At 37.1% G+C, this 16996-nt stretch overlaps 1 protein-coding gene across 9 annotated transcripts in view; it reads left to right on the top strand.

Moving 5' to 3' along the window:
* Window positions 1-16996, top strand: part of MYO9A (myosin IXA) — a 293601-nt gene that overhangs the window by 244669 nt on the left and 31936 nt on the right. For 7 of the 9 annotated variants that reach the window (XM_040493142.1, XM_040493145.1, XM_040493146.1 and 4 more), the window contains 4 exons: window positions 789-894; window positions 1728-1859; window positions 2591-2714; window positions 4041-4094. In XM_040493142.1, the coding sequence (XP_040349076.1) occupies window positions 789-894; window positions 1728-1859; window positions 2591-2714; window positions 4041-4094 (416 nt within the window). The remainder of the gene's footprint in view (window positions 1-788; window positions 895-1727; window positions 1860-2590; window positions 2715-4040; window positions 4095-16996) is intronic. The other 2 variants (XM_040493144.1, XM_040493148.1) reach the window with 1 other exon arrangement.

Genomic DNA, 16996 nt, shown 5'->3' with positions numbered 1-16996 from the left:
CACATTAGAAAACTAAATAGATTTAAGGGCCAGCTTATATTCATTTAAATTGTGAATCTAGGCAAGATCTCTGCTATCTATTTTATGCCATGCCTACTAGATGATGGAGTTTAGTTTTTCAGCACTACAGGTATGTAGGGTGTTGCTGAAGGCCTGCCTAGACGTGTTTAGGCCCTGAGGCATTACTCCTCAAATTCCTATAAGACCAATTTATAAATTACATGGCAATTAATTAATTTTAATGGGGGAATCCACCTGCCACAAAATGCCTAATAAACTAGGCCGTCTCTTTCCCCTTGCTGTAATAAGGATGACTGGGATATAGATTAAAACCAGGAGACTGCGGGGCGCCTGGGTGGCGCAGTCGGTTAAGCGTCCGACTTCAGCCAGGTCACGATCTCGCGCTCCGTGAGTTCGAGCCCCGCGTCAGGTTCTGGGCTGATGGCTCGGAGCCTGGAGCCTGTTTCTGATTCTGTGTCTCCCTCTCTCTCTGCCCCTCCCCCATTCATGCTCTGTCTCTCTCTGTCCCAAAAATAATAAACATTAAAAAAAAAACAAAAAAAAAACAAAAAAAAACAAACCAGGAGACTGCTTAGTAAATATAGAATTCAAGCAAAGGAAGATTAGTAGTAACTGTGAGTTGCTCGTTTTCTGTCATACAGGTACAACTGTCTCTCCTAAAACTTTAAAATTTAGAGCCAGGCTGCCCTGCTTCTATCTGTTCAGGAGGAAGATACAGCATATAAGAGGGCGTATTCAATTTTATTTGCTGTCCTTAATCTTTCTAGGCCTTCAGGAGAGGAAAGAAACAATCCGTGGTGTATACTCTGTGATTGACCAGCTCTCTCGAACTCATCTCAATACACTGGAACGCCTCATCTTTCATCTAGTCAGGTAATTTCAAGGAGCAAGGAAAGATATGATAGTTTTGGGGGTTTTTTTTTGTTTTTTTTTTTATTCTTTTAAATGAGGGAAGAACTCCTTCATTTGGAAAACTGACAGATCTTTTTTTTCCTATTTATAAAGTCAGCGACTCAAACAGGGGCTTACAGTTCCTTGGAGCAGAAAGCCTCAGCTGAGTTGGACTGCATGACAGGTGCTTCTCTGCCCTGTTTGAGCCATGTAACAACTTCAGCCTCATGGTGGCACTATGTAGCCTAGCCTGTTATCTCATTCCTGAACTAGGAAGTAGACATAACCTAATTCAAAGGAGGTGGGTTCAAATGGTGCTTGAGAATTGACTGACCAGAGACTTCAGGAGTGGTCTCTCTTCTCTGAGTATAAGTATCTGCAGTAGTTGGGTAGAAAGTTATGTTTATTTTTATTAGATAAATATCTGGTAAATACTAGATAAATGTTAGATGAATATCTAATATGACTATCTGAAAATGCCTTAAAGTCTCTGCTGTGCATTCTTCAGACACGTTTATCAGGTGTATGGCAGTGGGTCAGAAATTTCCCTTGATAAGCTATCTGCTAGCCTATATTGCTTCAAGTAAGGGACAGAGTGAAAGTGCATTAAAAAAAAAAAAAAAAAAAAGTATATTTTCCAGAGGCAAAGGAATAGCTTTGGGAAAAGTCTACAAGTATCTTCTTTCAACTGATATGTATATCCTTCCAGTACTATGTGCTTGATGTCATACGTCATCTTTTTCTCATATCCTCTGCCTGTGTCCTTACTATTTACCCTTTTTTTCTGAACTTCACTTGGTTTTTTTATTCCTTAGGATTGCTCTACAGGAAGAAACTAATCGAATGTCTGCTAATGCTTTAGCCATTGTGTTCGCACCCTGCATTCTCCGCTGCCCTGATACCATTGACCCACTACAAAGTGTGCAGGACATCAGTAAGACTACCACGTAAGGCCTGTTGTTAACACCTCCACAAGACCCCAGAAACTTCTGAGTCAGTGTAGCCACTTTATCCAGATATCGAACATAGTGAATGATTTTGTAAGTTCAGATGTTTTTAAGAAGATTGTTAGACACCATTGGGTTTTCTTACGCTGAAGATGAAAAATTTTTTTTAGATTCTATTCAACTGAACACCATTTGTTTTGAAGGATGTTTTTAAATTTAGCTTTTCTTTAGCAATGCTTGTAATCTCTAAAAATATTTTAGAATTTCATTTTACCAAATTATGTATACTTTGTATCTTCCCATAATTAGTCTAACTGGCTCCGAATCCCTTTGGCCTTAGTACTTCAGTATTTCTGCATTTTACTTTAACCTTTTTTGGTGGGCCTCTGGTTTCCTTCTAGATTGATGGTTCTTAACCTTGACTGCAAAAAGAGCTTTAAAAAAAATCCTGGTGTTTTTGTCCCATCCTAGAGAGTCTAATTTAATTGGTCTGGGGTATGGCCTGGGCTTTGCAACATATAGTCACTCCTCAGGTGGGTACTGAAGTACAGCCAAAGTTGTGAACCACCATTATATAAACCTTGTCATAGAGCTCATAAAGTAAGGAATGTTGATTTTTCTTTCATTCTCCAACCATCTGCCACATTTAGCTGAAAAGCAGTCTGTGGATACTACACCTTATTTGACTTACTTCAGCTCCTAACAGTTTTCTCTTTTTCCTCCTGTTTCAGTTGTGTGGAGCTGATTGTTGTGGAACAAATGAATAAATACAAGGCTCGTCTCAAAGACATCAGTAGCCTGGAATTTGCTGAGAATAAGGCAAAGACCAGGCTGTCTCTGATTCGTAGATCAATGGTAAGATACAAGATGTGGAATCACAGGGGAAAATGGGAGCATTCCTGGGGCTTTAAGTGTGCATTTATGGTGTAAAGAGAGATTATTCTCCAAATCTTTTTCACATGGAATGAGTAAAAAGAAACCACTTTAACTCAGGGTAATACAGATGCCTCATGTTTGATATTTTAGCCCTCTTTAGTAATATGTACAGAATATATATAGTTAAATGTGTAGAAGTTTTTAAGTCAAGTATTTGGGTAAAATGCTGGTGGTTTAATAATCTGTCCTGTTTTCTTTTCCTGTCCTTTCTGTGAAAATTTAACCTATCCTAATTTTTTTCTCTACTTCGTTCCACCATCTGTTCCCACCCTCAACCATGTCACCTTTGATGTTCCTGTTAATACTTGTGTGATGTAGAGAACTTAATCATTTGCAAGAATGTGATTCATAAGGAAATGGAATTCCATCTATGAGTCTACTATTCTCAAATAAAGATTTCTTTAAGGATTTATTATTAGGTTTTGAGAAAAGCCTGGCAAAAATTTAATTTGTTTTCTCCATTTGCCTACTTTTCTGTTTAATATCTTCCTTTGTAACCAGTGACCTATAGATAGACAACTTCAGTTCTCACTGACCAGTAATCAGTAGGATCTGGGTAACTGGGATACTACTGCTGCATTAAAGTCCTATCATTTGCTACCATTCCCCTCAGCTGCAAAACAGAATTGTAGCAATGAAGACCCAGTCAGATTCCCAGTAAATCTCTAAAGGGAAGCAGGCTTCCCTGTCATCATGCCCGTGCTTTTCCAGGAGCCCAGCAATACTTCATCTATATCTTCATGATTTATACTTAGATTAACATTAAAATAACTCTGTTTCTTTCTTTAGTGCTTAAACTGCCTGGCACAGAATAAGTCCTAACAAATATGTCTGTTGATTTAAATTAGTGAAGGGTCTTCTCTAAAAATAAGTACAAACATAGACCTTTTCCAGGCAGTCAAGTTACTAAAGAAAGTTAATTGTAGGACACTATCTAAATCTTTTCCCTAGAAAATGAAAACAGAAACACTATTAAAAAGTGAAACCCTTTCTGGTAGTCTGAATTTTCAGGAGCTCAGTTCTAGGATGCCCAATTTAGCAGTTCCCATCTAAGAAGGATGGGGAGAGACCTTTTACTCTAAAACTGCTTTTCAAAGCAGCTAGACAAGCTGTGCTTTTTTTCCCCTGATGCTGCAGAAGACAGATATATTCAGTCCATTGAAAGATTAAACCTTCTCTTTTAATGGGGCAATGACATGTACATTCTAACCTTCTGCTTTCCTTTTCATGTCCTTCCTAATCCAGAAACCTGTACTAATTGCAGTTAGATTTATGAGCATTACCCGCAATTCAGTCTCGGTATGTATTAATATTGCAATGTGTCATAGCCACTTTACATTATTGTCTACCATCCATCCAGAGTTGTTCTGCTCTGTCTATCATCCATGCCTGTCCACCTTCCATGTACAGCCCCAGTTCAGGTCCCACTTCCTGACCAGCCTTCACTTGTTTTTCTCTTACTCTTTTTCTTTAGAACCTTCCCTTTTCTTCCTTTGTATCATGCAGCTGAACAGTGTCCATTTATAATATACTGGTTTTGCTCTTTGTCAGATAAGCCTCTTTGTAGATTTCTTCTTTGGTTGGATCATTAAAAGGTAACATTGAAAGCGGCTTTGAGGTATCAAATTAATTTCTGAAGAACTTTGTTCTCATTGGTCCCCTTCACTTCATTACTTGAAATACCTATTACTACTACTAGCATCCTCCATCATTAGTAATGCTTATTTGTCCATTCATATCTGTGACTTTAATGGTGACTTCCCAGATATAGAATAATAGCTCTCATCTGCTTAGCACTTTTCAGACAGAGCAGCAAGCAAATGGTAGTGAAAAAATTGACAGACTGGTTTTAGACTTCATAGTATAAATATCATAGTATAATAGAGCTCATACCAGGATTTCATTTATTATACAAAAAAAGGAAAGGAGAGATGGAAAGCTAAGGACACCAGTATATGTGGAAACTAACTTTAGAGGCTCTCCATCTGTGGTTAACTAGTTCATTGAGGATCTCAATTTGCTGGGATATAAACACCGATCAGTTTTGCTTTTTACTTAGTAACTGCCTGCCAACTCTACCATGTCTGACTCCCCTTTCTGATTGGATGTCAACTGCCTTCACAGTGTCTTGTCACTATTCTGCAATTTTTAAATACTAAATTTTTAAACGGATTTAAGAATCCGTTTTCTCCATATTATAACTTGAGTCACAGACTTGATTCAGTTACTCTTTTCATTTTCTCTCAGGCAAACTAGACCTTAATCTGGGGCTGAAAACTTTTGGGGTGGGTAAGTAGGTTCCTTTTATTACACATGTCGGCTGTCCCTTTTTCTTGTGGTTTTTCTTCCTCTAGTGTTGAAACTGAGAGGAGTGATACCGGGGGCAAAATCCTACATGATATCCCACCGTTGAGGTGGCAGTCCTCTTTCTTGGTGGTTCAGCACTGCTGTTCTAGCTCATTGTCAATAGCCTAAATGTAGGTGAGTGGGAACTTCCATTTATCCTGCTAACAGATCAGTCCTATCCCATGTTTACAGGCATTGGCAATCCCTTGGAAGATTTGGTTACATCTTTGGACTAAACCTACTAATGGCATTCACACCATGGGACTCTGTATGTCTTTTTTTGCCTCAGGACTTTACAATCAAATCTACCTCCCAGTACCAGTTCTAGGGCCTACAGGCACATTAGGGGAAAGGTTACATTTTTCATACTTCTTGGAACCAGGTTCCAGGAACCAGGCCATTGTCTTTCCTGTCTTACTATCTCTCACTTCCCCCACCATACTCTCTCCTTATTTCTCTTTTCCCTTATGTATATAACAGAGGGGTAAATCAGTAAGTCTTTTGCCTATACAAATAACCAAATAGGGAATGAAATACCAGTCTGACTTTCTTTTAGATGACGATGATTCTTTCCCTCTGGATTTAAATATGACAACTTCTTTTTTCTCCAAAGAGGAAAGGAATGTCCTATTTTCAGAAACTCTGTGTTCCCCTTAAAGTCTAGTAATCCTCTTTTCTTTTCAGCCTTTTTAGATTTACATTGAGGGAAGGTGTTAGGATATTGATGGTAGGAGCTGTCTCAATAAATTGGTATCTCTCAGTTAAACCCTTAGAGAAGAGTCTGGTACCAACTATGGTTGGCTTCTTAAGCTAGTAGATGGATTACTTCATTATCCTCAGCTTTGGGCCTTAGCCACAATTTTGAAACAGGAAGAAAAATGCAATGTACTATTGCATTTGCATTTAGCTGTAGTAAAGGCTGTATATAGACCCAGTTCTTAAGAGTATGACTGTGTCGAGGGCATATTTGGTATTTAGTAAGTATCCATGGAATTGAATCTAAGAATTAAATCTAGGGGAGATAGCAGTGAGTTTTTAGGATAACCACTACAAATAGACTAATCAAACTCAATAGTGTTCATTATTCATAGATGAAAAAAATTACTATTCCATAATTAAATATAGTAGTGACTTTTCTGAAATGAAGAGTGAAATATATTTATGAAACGTATGTTGTATTATTGCCAATGTGAACAGTCATTTTGAGTTGGGTGTTGAAAGATGAATAATAATTTAACAAATGGAGAAAATGAGGAGAAAAGAGAATTCAAGAAGGAAAGAAGCATGAAGCAACAATCTGTGAATAATAACTACCTTGTATAGCTAGAGCTGGGGCAGGTGGTGTGGAAGTGGCAGAATAATTTGGAAAGTAGATTGGAACCAGATGTGCAACATTAAGAATTTTTAATTTCTGGGGTGCCTGGGTGGCTCAGTTGGCTAAGCGTCCAACCTCGGCTCAGGTCATGATCTCACGGTTTGTGGGTTTGAGGCCCGCATCAGGCTCTGTGCCAACAGCTCAGAGCCTGGAGCCTACTTTGGATTCTGTCTGCCTCTCTCTTTGTCACTCCCCTGCTCGTGCTCTGTCTCTCTCTCTCTCTCAAAAATAAATAAACATTAAAAAACAATTTTTTTTAAATTTCTTGGGCGCCTGGGTGGCTCAGTTGGTTAAGCATCTGACTCTTGATTTTGGTTCAGGTCATGACCTCATGGTTCATGAGTTCAAACCCTACATTGGGCTCTGTGCTGACAGTGCAGAGCCTGCTCAGGATTCTCACTCCCTCTCTCTGCCCCTCTCACACTCTCTCCCTCTCTCAAAATAAATAAATAAACTTAAAAAAAAATGAATTTTGAATTTCCTGCTTTGAAGCATTTGGGAGCTATGGAAAGGGTTTTAAATGAGGGAGTGTCACCATCAGTGTGTCTTTTAGAAGATAACTGGTAGCATTCTAAAGAAGAATAGATTAGAGATAGGCAAGACTAGCAGTCATGTATCAGAAAGCTCTTGACTCATAAATCACTGAAATAGGTTGAATGCCGATCATTTCATTTTGAAATGATGTGGAAAATCTCTTTCTGCTACCATGCAGAAAGAAGGTCATTAGGTTTATGGAGCATAATCTTTGGCTAGGACACTCCCAGACTAGGATTTCAGAATATGATATGCTTCTAGTCTCATCCAACTATTCCTTTGCTATAAGAAGTGGTTTATTTACTTATTTATGGCATAGTTCCAAACATAAATATTGATTTAGCACTATTTATGTTAATATAATATGAAGAATACAATTTGAAATAAATTTTACTAATCTGTAAAACTTTCACAAATCATCATCTTGAAAGATGTTACACGCAAAAGTTTCCATAACCAAACAAAGTTGGGGATATAATGGATAACACTTCCAAAACTTTGACCATGGAATTCTTTTCTTCATAACGTATCTAGCTGAACAAGCATTCTAAGAAGGGCATTTTAAAAAAATGAACATTCTAATTTTTAAAATAGTATCAGTTGCTACTTTATTTACTTAGTTTGAAATTTATAAATTGCTCTAAGTCTTTTCAAAGATTTTACTGCTGTACTCATAGTGGCAGACCTTGTGAATTTTGCCTGTTGTAGGCTTATTAAAGAACTTACCTGCATGTCTCTTTTAGAAGTTAACATACCTTTGATTCTGTATTAACCCGTATAGGTAGATCTGCAGCGTTAAGTTTTGCAGTTGACTACACCAAAAGAAGCTAGAAATGTCCTTCCAAAAGTTAAGTATTAATAATTGGAAAGCCAAAAATCAATTGAAAATTGGCAGCTCTGAATGGTTCCAAAGGAAAGAAATATTCCAAGTGTGGACTTGCTTTCCTTCCAGCGAAGGGTTTTGTCATTTCCTTATGTTAATAATGTATAGTATATAAGTCTGCTGTTCACATTCAGGTGACCTGACATAATAAGAATCGGATTCAGAGAGTGAAGATTTTCTCAGAATATAGAAGCATTCTTATTGTTTCTGGTACTGACCAGCAGGTATTTTTATATTGTTATCTTTTTTTTTAAAGATATAATTGACATGTAATGTCATGTTAATTTTAGGTACATAATATAACAATTTGCTAAAAGTATATATTGCAGACTTTTGTATGATGATTTGCTATATGTATATATTACAGAATTTACCACAACAAATTTAGGTTACATCACCACACAGTTATAATTTTTTTTCTTGTGGTGAGAACTTGTAGTGTTGTCTTTGATAACACCACACCCAGAAGGACCCTATTCTTTCTATTTCTCCCTAAGCCCTTTCCAGAGATTGTCATGGTATGCATGAGGTATTACTTAGATCTCTGGAAAGGGGTTGGGGGAAATAGAAAGAGTAGGCTTAGATCTGCATGCAGTAAATGTGCAAGGCCAGTGACAAGGAGGATACACAGGACCTTCTTGGGAGAGTAGGCAAAAGGAGAACAGCATTTGTGTTCTTTGTGTATTTGTGAGAAAAGCACCTCTTTCAAAGCTTTGGAATCTTCTCTCAGATGGGGACAAATGAAAATTATGTAGGGAATTATTGTACATAGAATTGCATGGAAATGGAAGAACTACAGTAATATCTGGGAAGGGAACTTAACCCTTTTCAGGAAGCCTAACAATTAGGTTTGAAGAATAAAAGGCAGAAGATAGGAAGTAAGAAAACATTAAGGATTATTGTGGTTTGGAATGATGGGGTTATATGTGAGAAAAGAGAGGTGAGAAGTTTACAAAACAGTAGAGTGATCCTGGGGGGTTGTGGTTAAAGAATAAAAAGTACAGAATGCTAGACAAAAATGAATGCTGTTGGCTCCCTGTGTAATTTTTGCTGCTAGAAGGGGATTACCTACCATTTATATTCTAAAACTCGACTGTTAAATAGTCTCAGTTCACTCTTGTATCTCCTTTTTTTTTTTTAATTTTTAAAAAATGTTTATTTATTTTTGAGACAATGCGAGAGACAGAGTGCAAGCAGCAGAGGGGCAGACAGAGAGAGACACAGAATCTGAAGCAGACTCCAGGCTCTGAGCTGTCAGACCAGACCCCGATGTGGGGCTCAAACTCATGAACCGTGAGATCATGACCTGAGCTGAAGTCAACCGACTGAGCCACTTAGGCACCCCGCTCCTTTTTTTTTAAATGAGATTTGAAGCTTCATTCTAGTTTTGTGTGTGTGTAGTAAGGTACTTAGTGCTTTTAAAGAAACTATTTTCTTTTTTCTCACAGAACTTGGAGCTGAAAGATAAACTATTTTGTGTTTACCACTTTCAAATCACTGAAAGGTTTTTGGTTTTTTTTTGTTTTTTTGTTTTTGTTTTTGTTTTTTTTTTAGAGAAAGAGAATGTATGCCAGTGGGGGAAGCAGGGCAGAGGGGGAGAGAGAGAATCTCAAGCAGGCTTCAAGCTCACCACAGAGCCCAACCTTGATCCTACAACCCTGGGATTTGATCTTAGTAGAAATCAAGAGTCGGATGGCAAGTGAGCCACAGAGGCACCCCTGGAATTCTTTTATAGTATGTAATGTCTTTTAAAATTAGCCATTTGATATATTTAAGATCATATATTTTTATATAAAAGAGATTCACATACTTTTTTCATGTTCATTGTGGAAAATTTTAAACAGGGTAGCATGTAAAAGCAGGAAGCAAATCATAGATATCTATTAATATTTTAGAATATTTGTATTTCAGAGTGCCTGGGTGGCTCACTTGGTTCCAAGTGTCCAACTTTGGCTCAAGTCTTGATCTCACGGTTTGTGGGTTTGCAAACCCATTTGCATGAACAGCTCAGAGCCTGGAGCCAGCTTTGGATTCTGTTTCTCCCTCTCTCTCTGCCCCTCCCCCGCTCATGCTCTGTGTGTCTGTCTCTCTCTCTCTCTCAAAAATAAATAAACATTAAAAAAAAGAGAATCCTTTAGAATATTTGTATTTCCCTCGAACTTTTTCCTTATGTATATTTGATGAAGTTATGATAATACTAGGTATCATAGTTTTATATTTCTTTCATTAGGAAGACTTTCGTAGAGGTAAAACGTAATCTCAATTCAGTATTCTTAATCTATTTAGTAAACTTTTACAATTTTACTAAATACAAATGAGACTACTTTCAATTAGTTTCTTTAAGGATACTTCTCTTTGTAGGCTGCATCTTAGACACATCTTTTTCCCTTCCCATTCTCTTCTGCAGATGGTACCTATCCTCCTAATCCCACTCATTCATTCTATTTCATTTATTCTTATGTTTTCAACAAAAATAGAACAGTTCTGCCATGTTTCAGGCACTGTGCTGGAGGTATAGAAATGACAGTATCTCTGCCTTAGATAAAATAACAGTCTAGCAAACAAATACATAATTGCAGTTCAGTTTACTAAATCTCGTCTGTGCAAAAAGCTATAGCAACATAGAAAGCTGGTGACTCGTACTGCTTGTGAAAGTTGAATGAACATCAGAGGCCAGAATGGAAGATTTCTTGTTAAGAATGAAGGAAGGGGAGAGTAATAAGATATAATGAGTTAGTAACATTTTGGGCTCTTAAATTACAGAATCAGGAGTTTGGATTCAATCCTTTTTAGGTCTTGAGAGTCTGTCAAAGGTTTTTAAGCCAGGGAATAATACTACCAAACTTTTACCCATTACCAAAGACTTTCAAACCTTTTTAGGGAAAGGCAATGACTGTACTCGAGGGTAGCTTCCAGAATGTGACTATTAGGTATACATGGAGTAGCCTAAGTTATTGGCTGTTTTCAAAATAATCCTATATAAAAGCACCCCACAACTCATTGGCTTAATGCAAACATCTATTTATCACTTACACATCTGTGGGGCAGCTGAGGTTTAGCTGATTTAGGGTAGACTGCAGGTTAGGTCCAGCTCTGTTCCACACATCTCTGATTCTTCTTGTACTATTGGACTCTTTGGGATATTTTTTTTTCATGATGTCTTCATCACGTGAATTGGTAAGCTCAACTGTGCATGTTTTTGCTCCCATAATGTCTGCTAATAAATGTCCAACTGGTCAAAGCAAATCATATGACCAAACCCCAAATCAAGAAGGGGAGAATATACTTCACCTATTCTGAAGCCATGAGGAGGATGCAGATATAATGCTATTCGGAAGATTGGAGAATTGGAGCCAGTAATTTAGTCTGTCATGATCTTTGATACTTCTGACAAGGCCAGGAGGAAAGCTCAGGAACATGTTTCTTTACAAAGAAAGCAGAGTTTTTCCTTCATACATCCCCTCAAACAACTTAGTCCTTTTTTCCACCTAATGTGCCTGCTCAGCATCTGCTCATGATCCAAAGCTGAGTTTCCTTCTCCTTCATAGAACGTTGGCCTTATGGAAAAAGGAGCATTAGTTCTGCTTTTACTAAAGGGAATCAGCTTATAGCTCCTTTAAAAATGCCATTAAGAGATGCAATCTTAATTCTTATTAAAATGACTTGCCATTGGCTGTGGTATCTGGAATGAGGGAAGATTTCACGTCTGGTATAGTCAATATACTTTTGATCTTATCCCTCAGATGATTTTGGATACTGTGGTCCTTCACCCAAAAGCAAGAGTTTTTAGTTTCTTACAAGTTAGTTGCAATATAGAATATGAAGCTACATCAACTAACATTTCATATTCTGGAATAAGATATTTGCAAATGACATCTGATAAAGGGTTAGTATCCAAAATCTGTAAAGAGCTTATCAAACTTAACACCCAAAAAACAAATAATCTAGTTAAAAAATGGGCAGAAGACAGGAATAGACATTTTTCCAAAGAAGACACCCAGATGGCTAATAAATACATGAAAAGATGCTCAACATCACGAATGGCTAAAATTAGCAACAGAGGAAAAAACACATGTTGGCAAAGATGCAGAGAAAGGTAAAATCTCTTGAACTATTGGTGGGAGTGCAAACTGGTGCAGCCACTATGGAAAACAGTATGGAGGTTCCTCAAAAAGTTAAAAATGGAACTACGCTATATTCCAGCAATTGCACTGCTAGGTATTTACTCAAAGGATACAAAAATATGGATTCAAAGGGGTACATACACCGCTATGTTTATAGCAGCATTATCAACAATAGCTGAACTATGGAATGAACCCGAGTGTCCCATCAACTGATGGAATGGATAAAGATGATGTGATATGTATGTATGTATGTGTGTGTGTGTGTGTGTGTGTGTATATATATATATATATATATACACACACATATATATGTGTGTATATATATATATATAATGAAATATTACTTGGTGATGAAAAAGAATGAAATCTTCTGCAATGATGATATGGATGGAGCTAGCATGCATTATGCTTATTTAATAAGTGAAATAAGTCCGTCAGAAAGACAAGTACCATGTGATTTCACTCATATGTGGAATTAGGAAACAAAACAGATGATTATATGGGAAGGGGAAAAAGAGGGAAGCAAACTGTAAGAGACTCTTAATGATAGAGAACAAACTGAGGTTGATGGAGGGAGAGGGGTGGGGATGGACTAAATGGGTGGTGGGTGTTAAGGAAGGCACTTGTTGTTATGAGCACTAGGTGTTCTATATAAGTGATGAATCACTAAATTCTCCTGAAACCAATATTACAGTATATGTTAACCAAAATTTAAGTAAAAATTTGGGAGAAAAAGTATATTCTATGACATTAAAATCCATTGGTTATTTTGTACTTTCAATGGCTTTATAATGTCATAGGTGGGTCATTTGGGAAATATTGGATCACTAAGTTAGGCAGATCTTTCAAAAATTTTTTTGTTGAAGTATTGTTGACCTATAGTGTTGTATAGTTTCAGGAGTACAACCTTGTAATTCAGCAATTATATACATTACTCAGTGCTCAAATGTTTCCCAATACAGTATCAAAAATCACATTTGTTAGTATTACCACCAGTCTCTTCAGGCAATCTTTTAAGTACTGGGTAGCTATCAAACTCACAGAGCAGTTACAAGTTTTCTAAAATTCCAATATTTGTTTGAAAGCCTGAAATTTTATTATAGACAACAAATATGGTCATGTATTTCACTTGAAATGATGAGCTCTCCTCATACGTTTTTAAAGTAAATGTCTGCCACATATCTAAGTCTGAATAATCCTACTTTGTTGATTTTTATAAGCACTGTTTTATGAATAAAGCAGTTGTAATTCAGCTTGCATTTGAAACAATTGCACTCCTATTTTTCTGAAGATAACTGGTCAGTATGTAGCAAGGTCCTTTATATGTACTTCCCATTTTATCACACAAAAAATAAAAAAAAATAGTGAACTTAAGGGTTAGGAATTAATAAAACCAATTCATACTACTTGATTAGTGAAATGAAATTGACTTTTTAAAAAAGCTGTCATAGTAGCAAAAAATACCATGATTACTAATATAGTTTGGTACTGCTGCCTTGTACTCCTGCAAAAATGTTAGCAGTTTTACCTACAATTGCTTTTGTGCAATTAGTGCAAATGTTAACAAGTGAGAAGGGCAAACAGCAACTTAGTATCTTGATTTTGATACTGCAGACCCTTTTAAATGGGTTTAGAGATATCACATAACCCCTGCCAGGGATCCACAGACTACTGCCTAGCCTTTGGGAAACCACTGCTCTACATACAATACTGCTCACACACTGCATTGTACAGAAATATTTGACGTGGGTAATTCCTTTTCATGTGCAAGATACAAATACAATCATATACTGGCTGTGTTTAAAGTACTTACTAATTCTTATGATCTGATGAGCCATAATTACAAGCATTGGGATTTTTGATCAGGCCTGTAACCTAATTATAATACCATTCAAAGTAACCAATATTCCAGAAAGCCTTGAATATAGGACCTGTCCTTATCAGGAAAGCAGACTCCTCAGGAAGAGGTCTGATAATTCACATCCTTGCTTCCTATTTTTGTTAAGATCACTCACTATTGATATTTCGTCTTGGCCCAAAGTGCTATTTTGGGGTAAAATTTCTTCCTAAGAATTCTGAAATTTGTGTTTTAGCTAGTTATATACAGTCCTGTCTAGATGATGCATATTTTCTTCTCCTTATATGTTCAACCCTTGGGTATATACTTTCCTTGGATCTTCATAAAGTATAATGACTCCATGGTGAGGGTAGTACATGTCTTTCCTTACATAGTCTTCAGGTTTTGTAAGGGCAGTGCAATCTAGTCCTTTATAACCACCACAAGTATCTCTATCTTCATCTGTCTTTAACTATTTGGGCTTACTTTGACTCAGCGTTGAATTTCTTTGTGTCTCATCGATTGTGCCTTGCCATTCCTTCCTGAATATTTCCGCCATCATGAACCTTAAAGCATTTTCAGAAGATATCAAAACTCTTTCATAGGCCTTATTCATTTTAACACTTTGCTATACCTTCTAGTCATATTGTTATCTCTTCAAGCCTTGGGAGAAAATGGAAATGTTAGTATCTTTATTTAGATCCTCCACATTAAGGCATTTGGTTCTCAATATTTTTGTTATGGTAAGAAGCCTTTTACAGACTGGTCTCACAGAGTAAAGAAACCTTTTATGGACTCACAGAATTCTGATCCAAATCAAATAATTAAGGATTTTTATTTCAGAATATCATTCTTAGAAAAAGTTGATAGTAGAATCATATAGACTTTCTCAGATAAAATATGGCCAATGTATATGATTAGATGACTGAATTCGTGGGTATTAGAATGTTTTAAGGGGCTCCTGGGTGGCTCAGTTAAGCATCTGACTCTTGATCTCAGCTCAGGTCATGATCTCAGGATCGTGAGTTCAAGCCTTGCATTTGGTTCTGTGCTGGGCGTGAGGCCTACATTAAAAAAAAAAAAAAATGTTCTAAAAGAAGAGAGGGAGGGATCAGATAATACTGTGTATTATGTGGTGAGAGTACTGAGGAAGAAATATTTAATTCTGCCTGGGCATACTGGGAAGGCCTGTGAGCCAGATCTTAAGGGGAGGTACAAAGCATACATGGTATAAAATATTTCTTGTTAGAAATTAATTAAAATAATAAGTCTGTGAGAAAAAACCAGGCCACAAGAAAAATCTCAAAGGCACAGAGAAATTATTGAGTAATTTAAAAATAACAATAAAAACACTATCTGAGTCTCTGGGACATGTACCTAAAGCAATGTTCAAATGAAATTGAACATTTCATTTGTTCAATTGATGACTATTGTTTTAGTCATCTATTACTATGTAACAAATTACCAAAAAGCTTAATGGCTTAAAGCAATAACAAACATTTATGATCTCATACATATATTTTTGTGGGTTAAGAATTCAGGGGGCACCTGGGTGGCTCAGTCAGTAAGCGCCCGACTTTGGCTCAGGTCATGATCTCAAGGTCCGTGAGTTCAAGCCCCACATCGGGCTCTGTGCTGACAGCTCAGAGCCAGGAGCCTGCTTCCGATTCTGTGTCTCCCTCTCTCTCTGCTCCTCCCCCACTTACACTGTGTCTCTCTCTCAAAAATAAAGAAACATTTAAAAAAATTTTAAAAAAGAATTCAGGAGCAGGTTATCTAGGTGGTTCTGGTAAGATCTCTCATGAGCTTGTGTCAGAATGCCAGGGCTTTCATTTATCTGAAGGCTTGACTGGGGCTGTAGGATTTACTTTCTGTATGTCTTACTCATATTGTTAACTTATTGGTGTTTGTTGTTGGCAAAAACTCTTAGTTCTTTGCCATATGGATCACTCCATAGGCTACTTGAATGATTTGACTTTTTCCAGAGCAAATGATCTAAGAGACAGCCTAGGCAGAAGCCTACAATGTCTTTTGTACTCTAGCCTCAAAAGTTACACTGTGCTATTTCTACGATAATCACACACATCAACTCTATTCAGTGTGGAAGGGACTACATAAGGAAATGAACACTGAGAGATAAGAATGATCAGGAACCATCTTGGAGGATAGCTAATGCAATTTTATTCAACTCTGAAATACTTTGAAATACAAGGTTTTCTTTTTTTTTTAATTTTTTTTTTCAACGTTTATTTATTTTTGGGACAGAGAGAGACAGAGCATGAACGGGGGAGGGGCAGAGAGAGAGGGAGACACAGAATCGGAAACAGGCTCCAGGCTCTGAGCCATCAGCCCAGAGCCTGACGCGGGGCTCGAACTCACAGACCGCGAGATCGTGACCTGGCTGAAGTCGGATGCTTAACCGACTGCGCCACCCAGGCGCCCCGAAATACAAGGTTTTCTAAGAAGCTGTCCTATGCCAAAGTGCCTCTAAAAGAAAGACTATCAATGGACCAGTTACCAAAGAAAAGATAAAGTTGTCTGAGAGTTTCCTCATATAAAAACACCAGACAAAAACAGTTCACAGAGGAATTTTACTAACCCTTTTAAAGACATAGTTACAATACAATTTAAGCTGTTCCAGAGCAAAAAGGGAAAAGGCCTTTTTTTGTGAAAAGAGTGTAACATTGGTATTCACTCCCACTGCCTCCCCCCTCCAAAGAAAAAAACAATTGCACACAAAAGAATTAAAGGCAGCGGAGTACAGGATGGGCTCTGGACTACTTTTGTGTATAAATCCCAGCACCAGTGTACTAGCTATTATGTGATGGGCAAGTCATTTAATCCCCATGCCTCAGTTTTCTTTATAAATTGGGATTAATAGTACCAAACTCCCAGAGTTAAATGAGTTCCTATTCAGAAAGCCATAAGAACAGCACTTGATACATTGATATATAGTATGTATGTTTATATGTATGTATGTATGTATCAGTAAAATACTTGATATATAAATGTAGAACTGTGTCATCTGTTACAAGTTAATTGCAAGTTAAAATATTAGCAAGAGTAATTCAGTAGCTCATAAACATAAACCTTGACCAAGTG

Source organism: Herpailurus yagouaroundi, unplaced genomic scaffold (assembly GCF_014898765.1).
Source record: "Herpailurus yagouaroundi ecotype Mexico unplaced genomic scaffold, PumYag 184, whole genome shotgun sequence".
In the NCBI taxonomy this organism is placed as follows: Eukaryota; Metazoa; Chordata; class Mammalia; order Carnivora; family Felidae; genus Herpailurus; species Herpailurus yagouaroundi.
The sequence above is the reverse complement of the archived record's forward strand: the minus strand, read 5'-3'. Positions and strand labels throughout refer to the sequence as shown.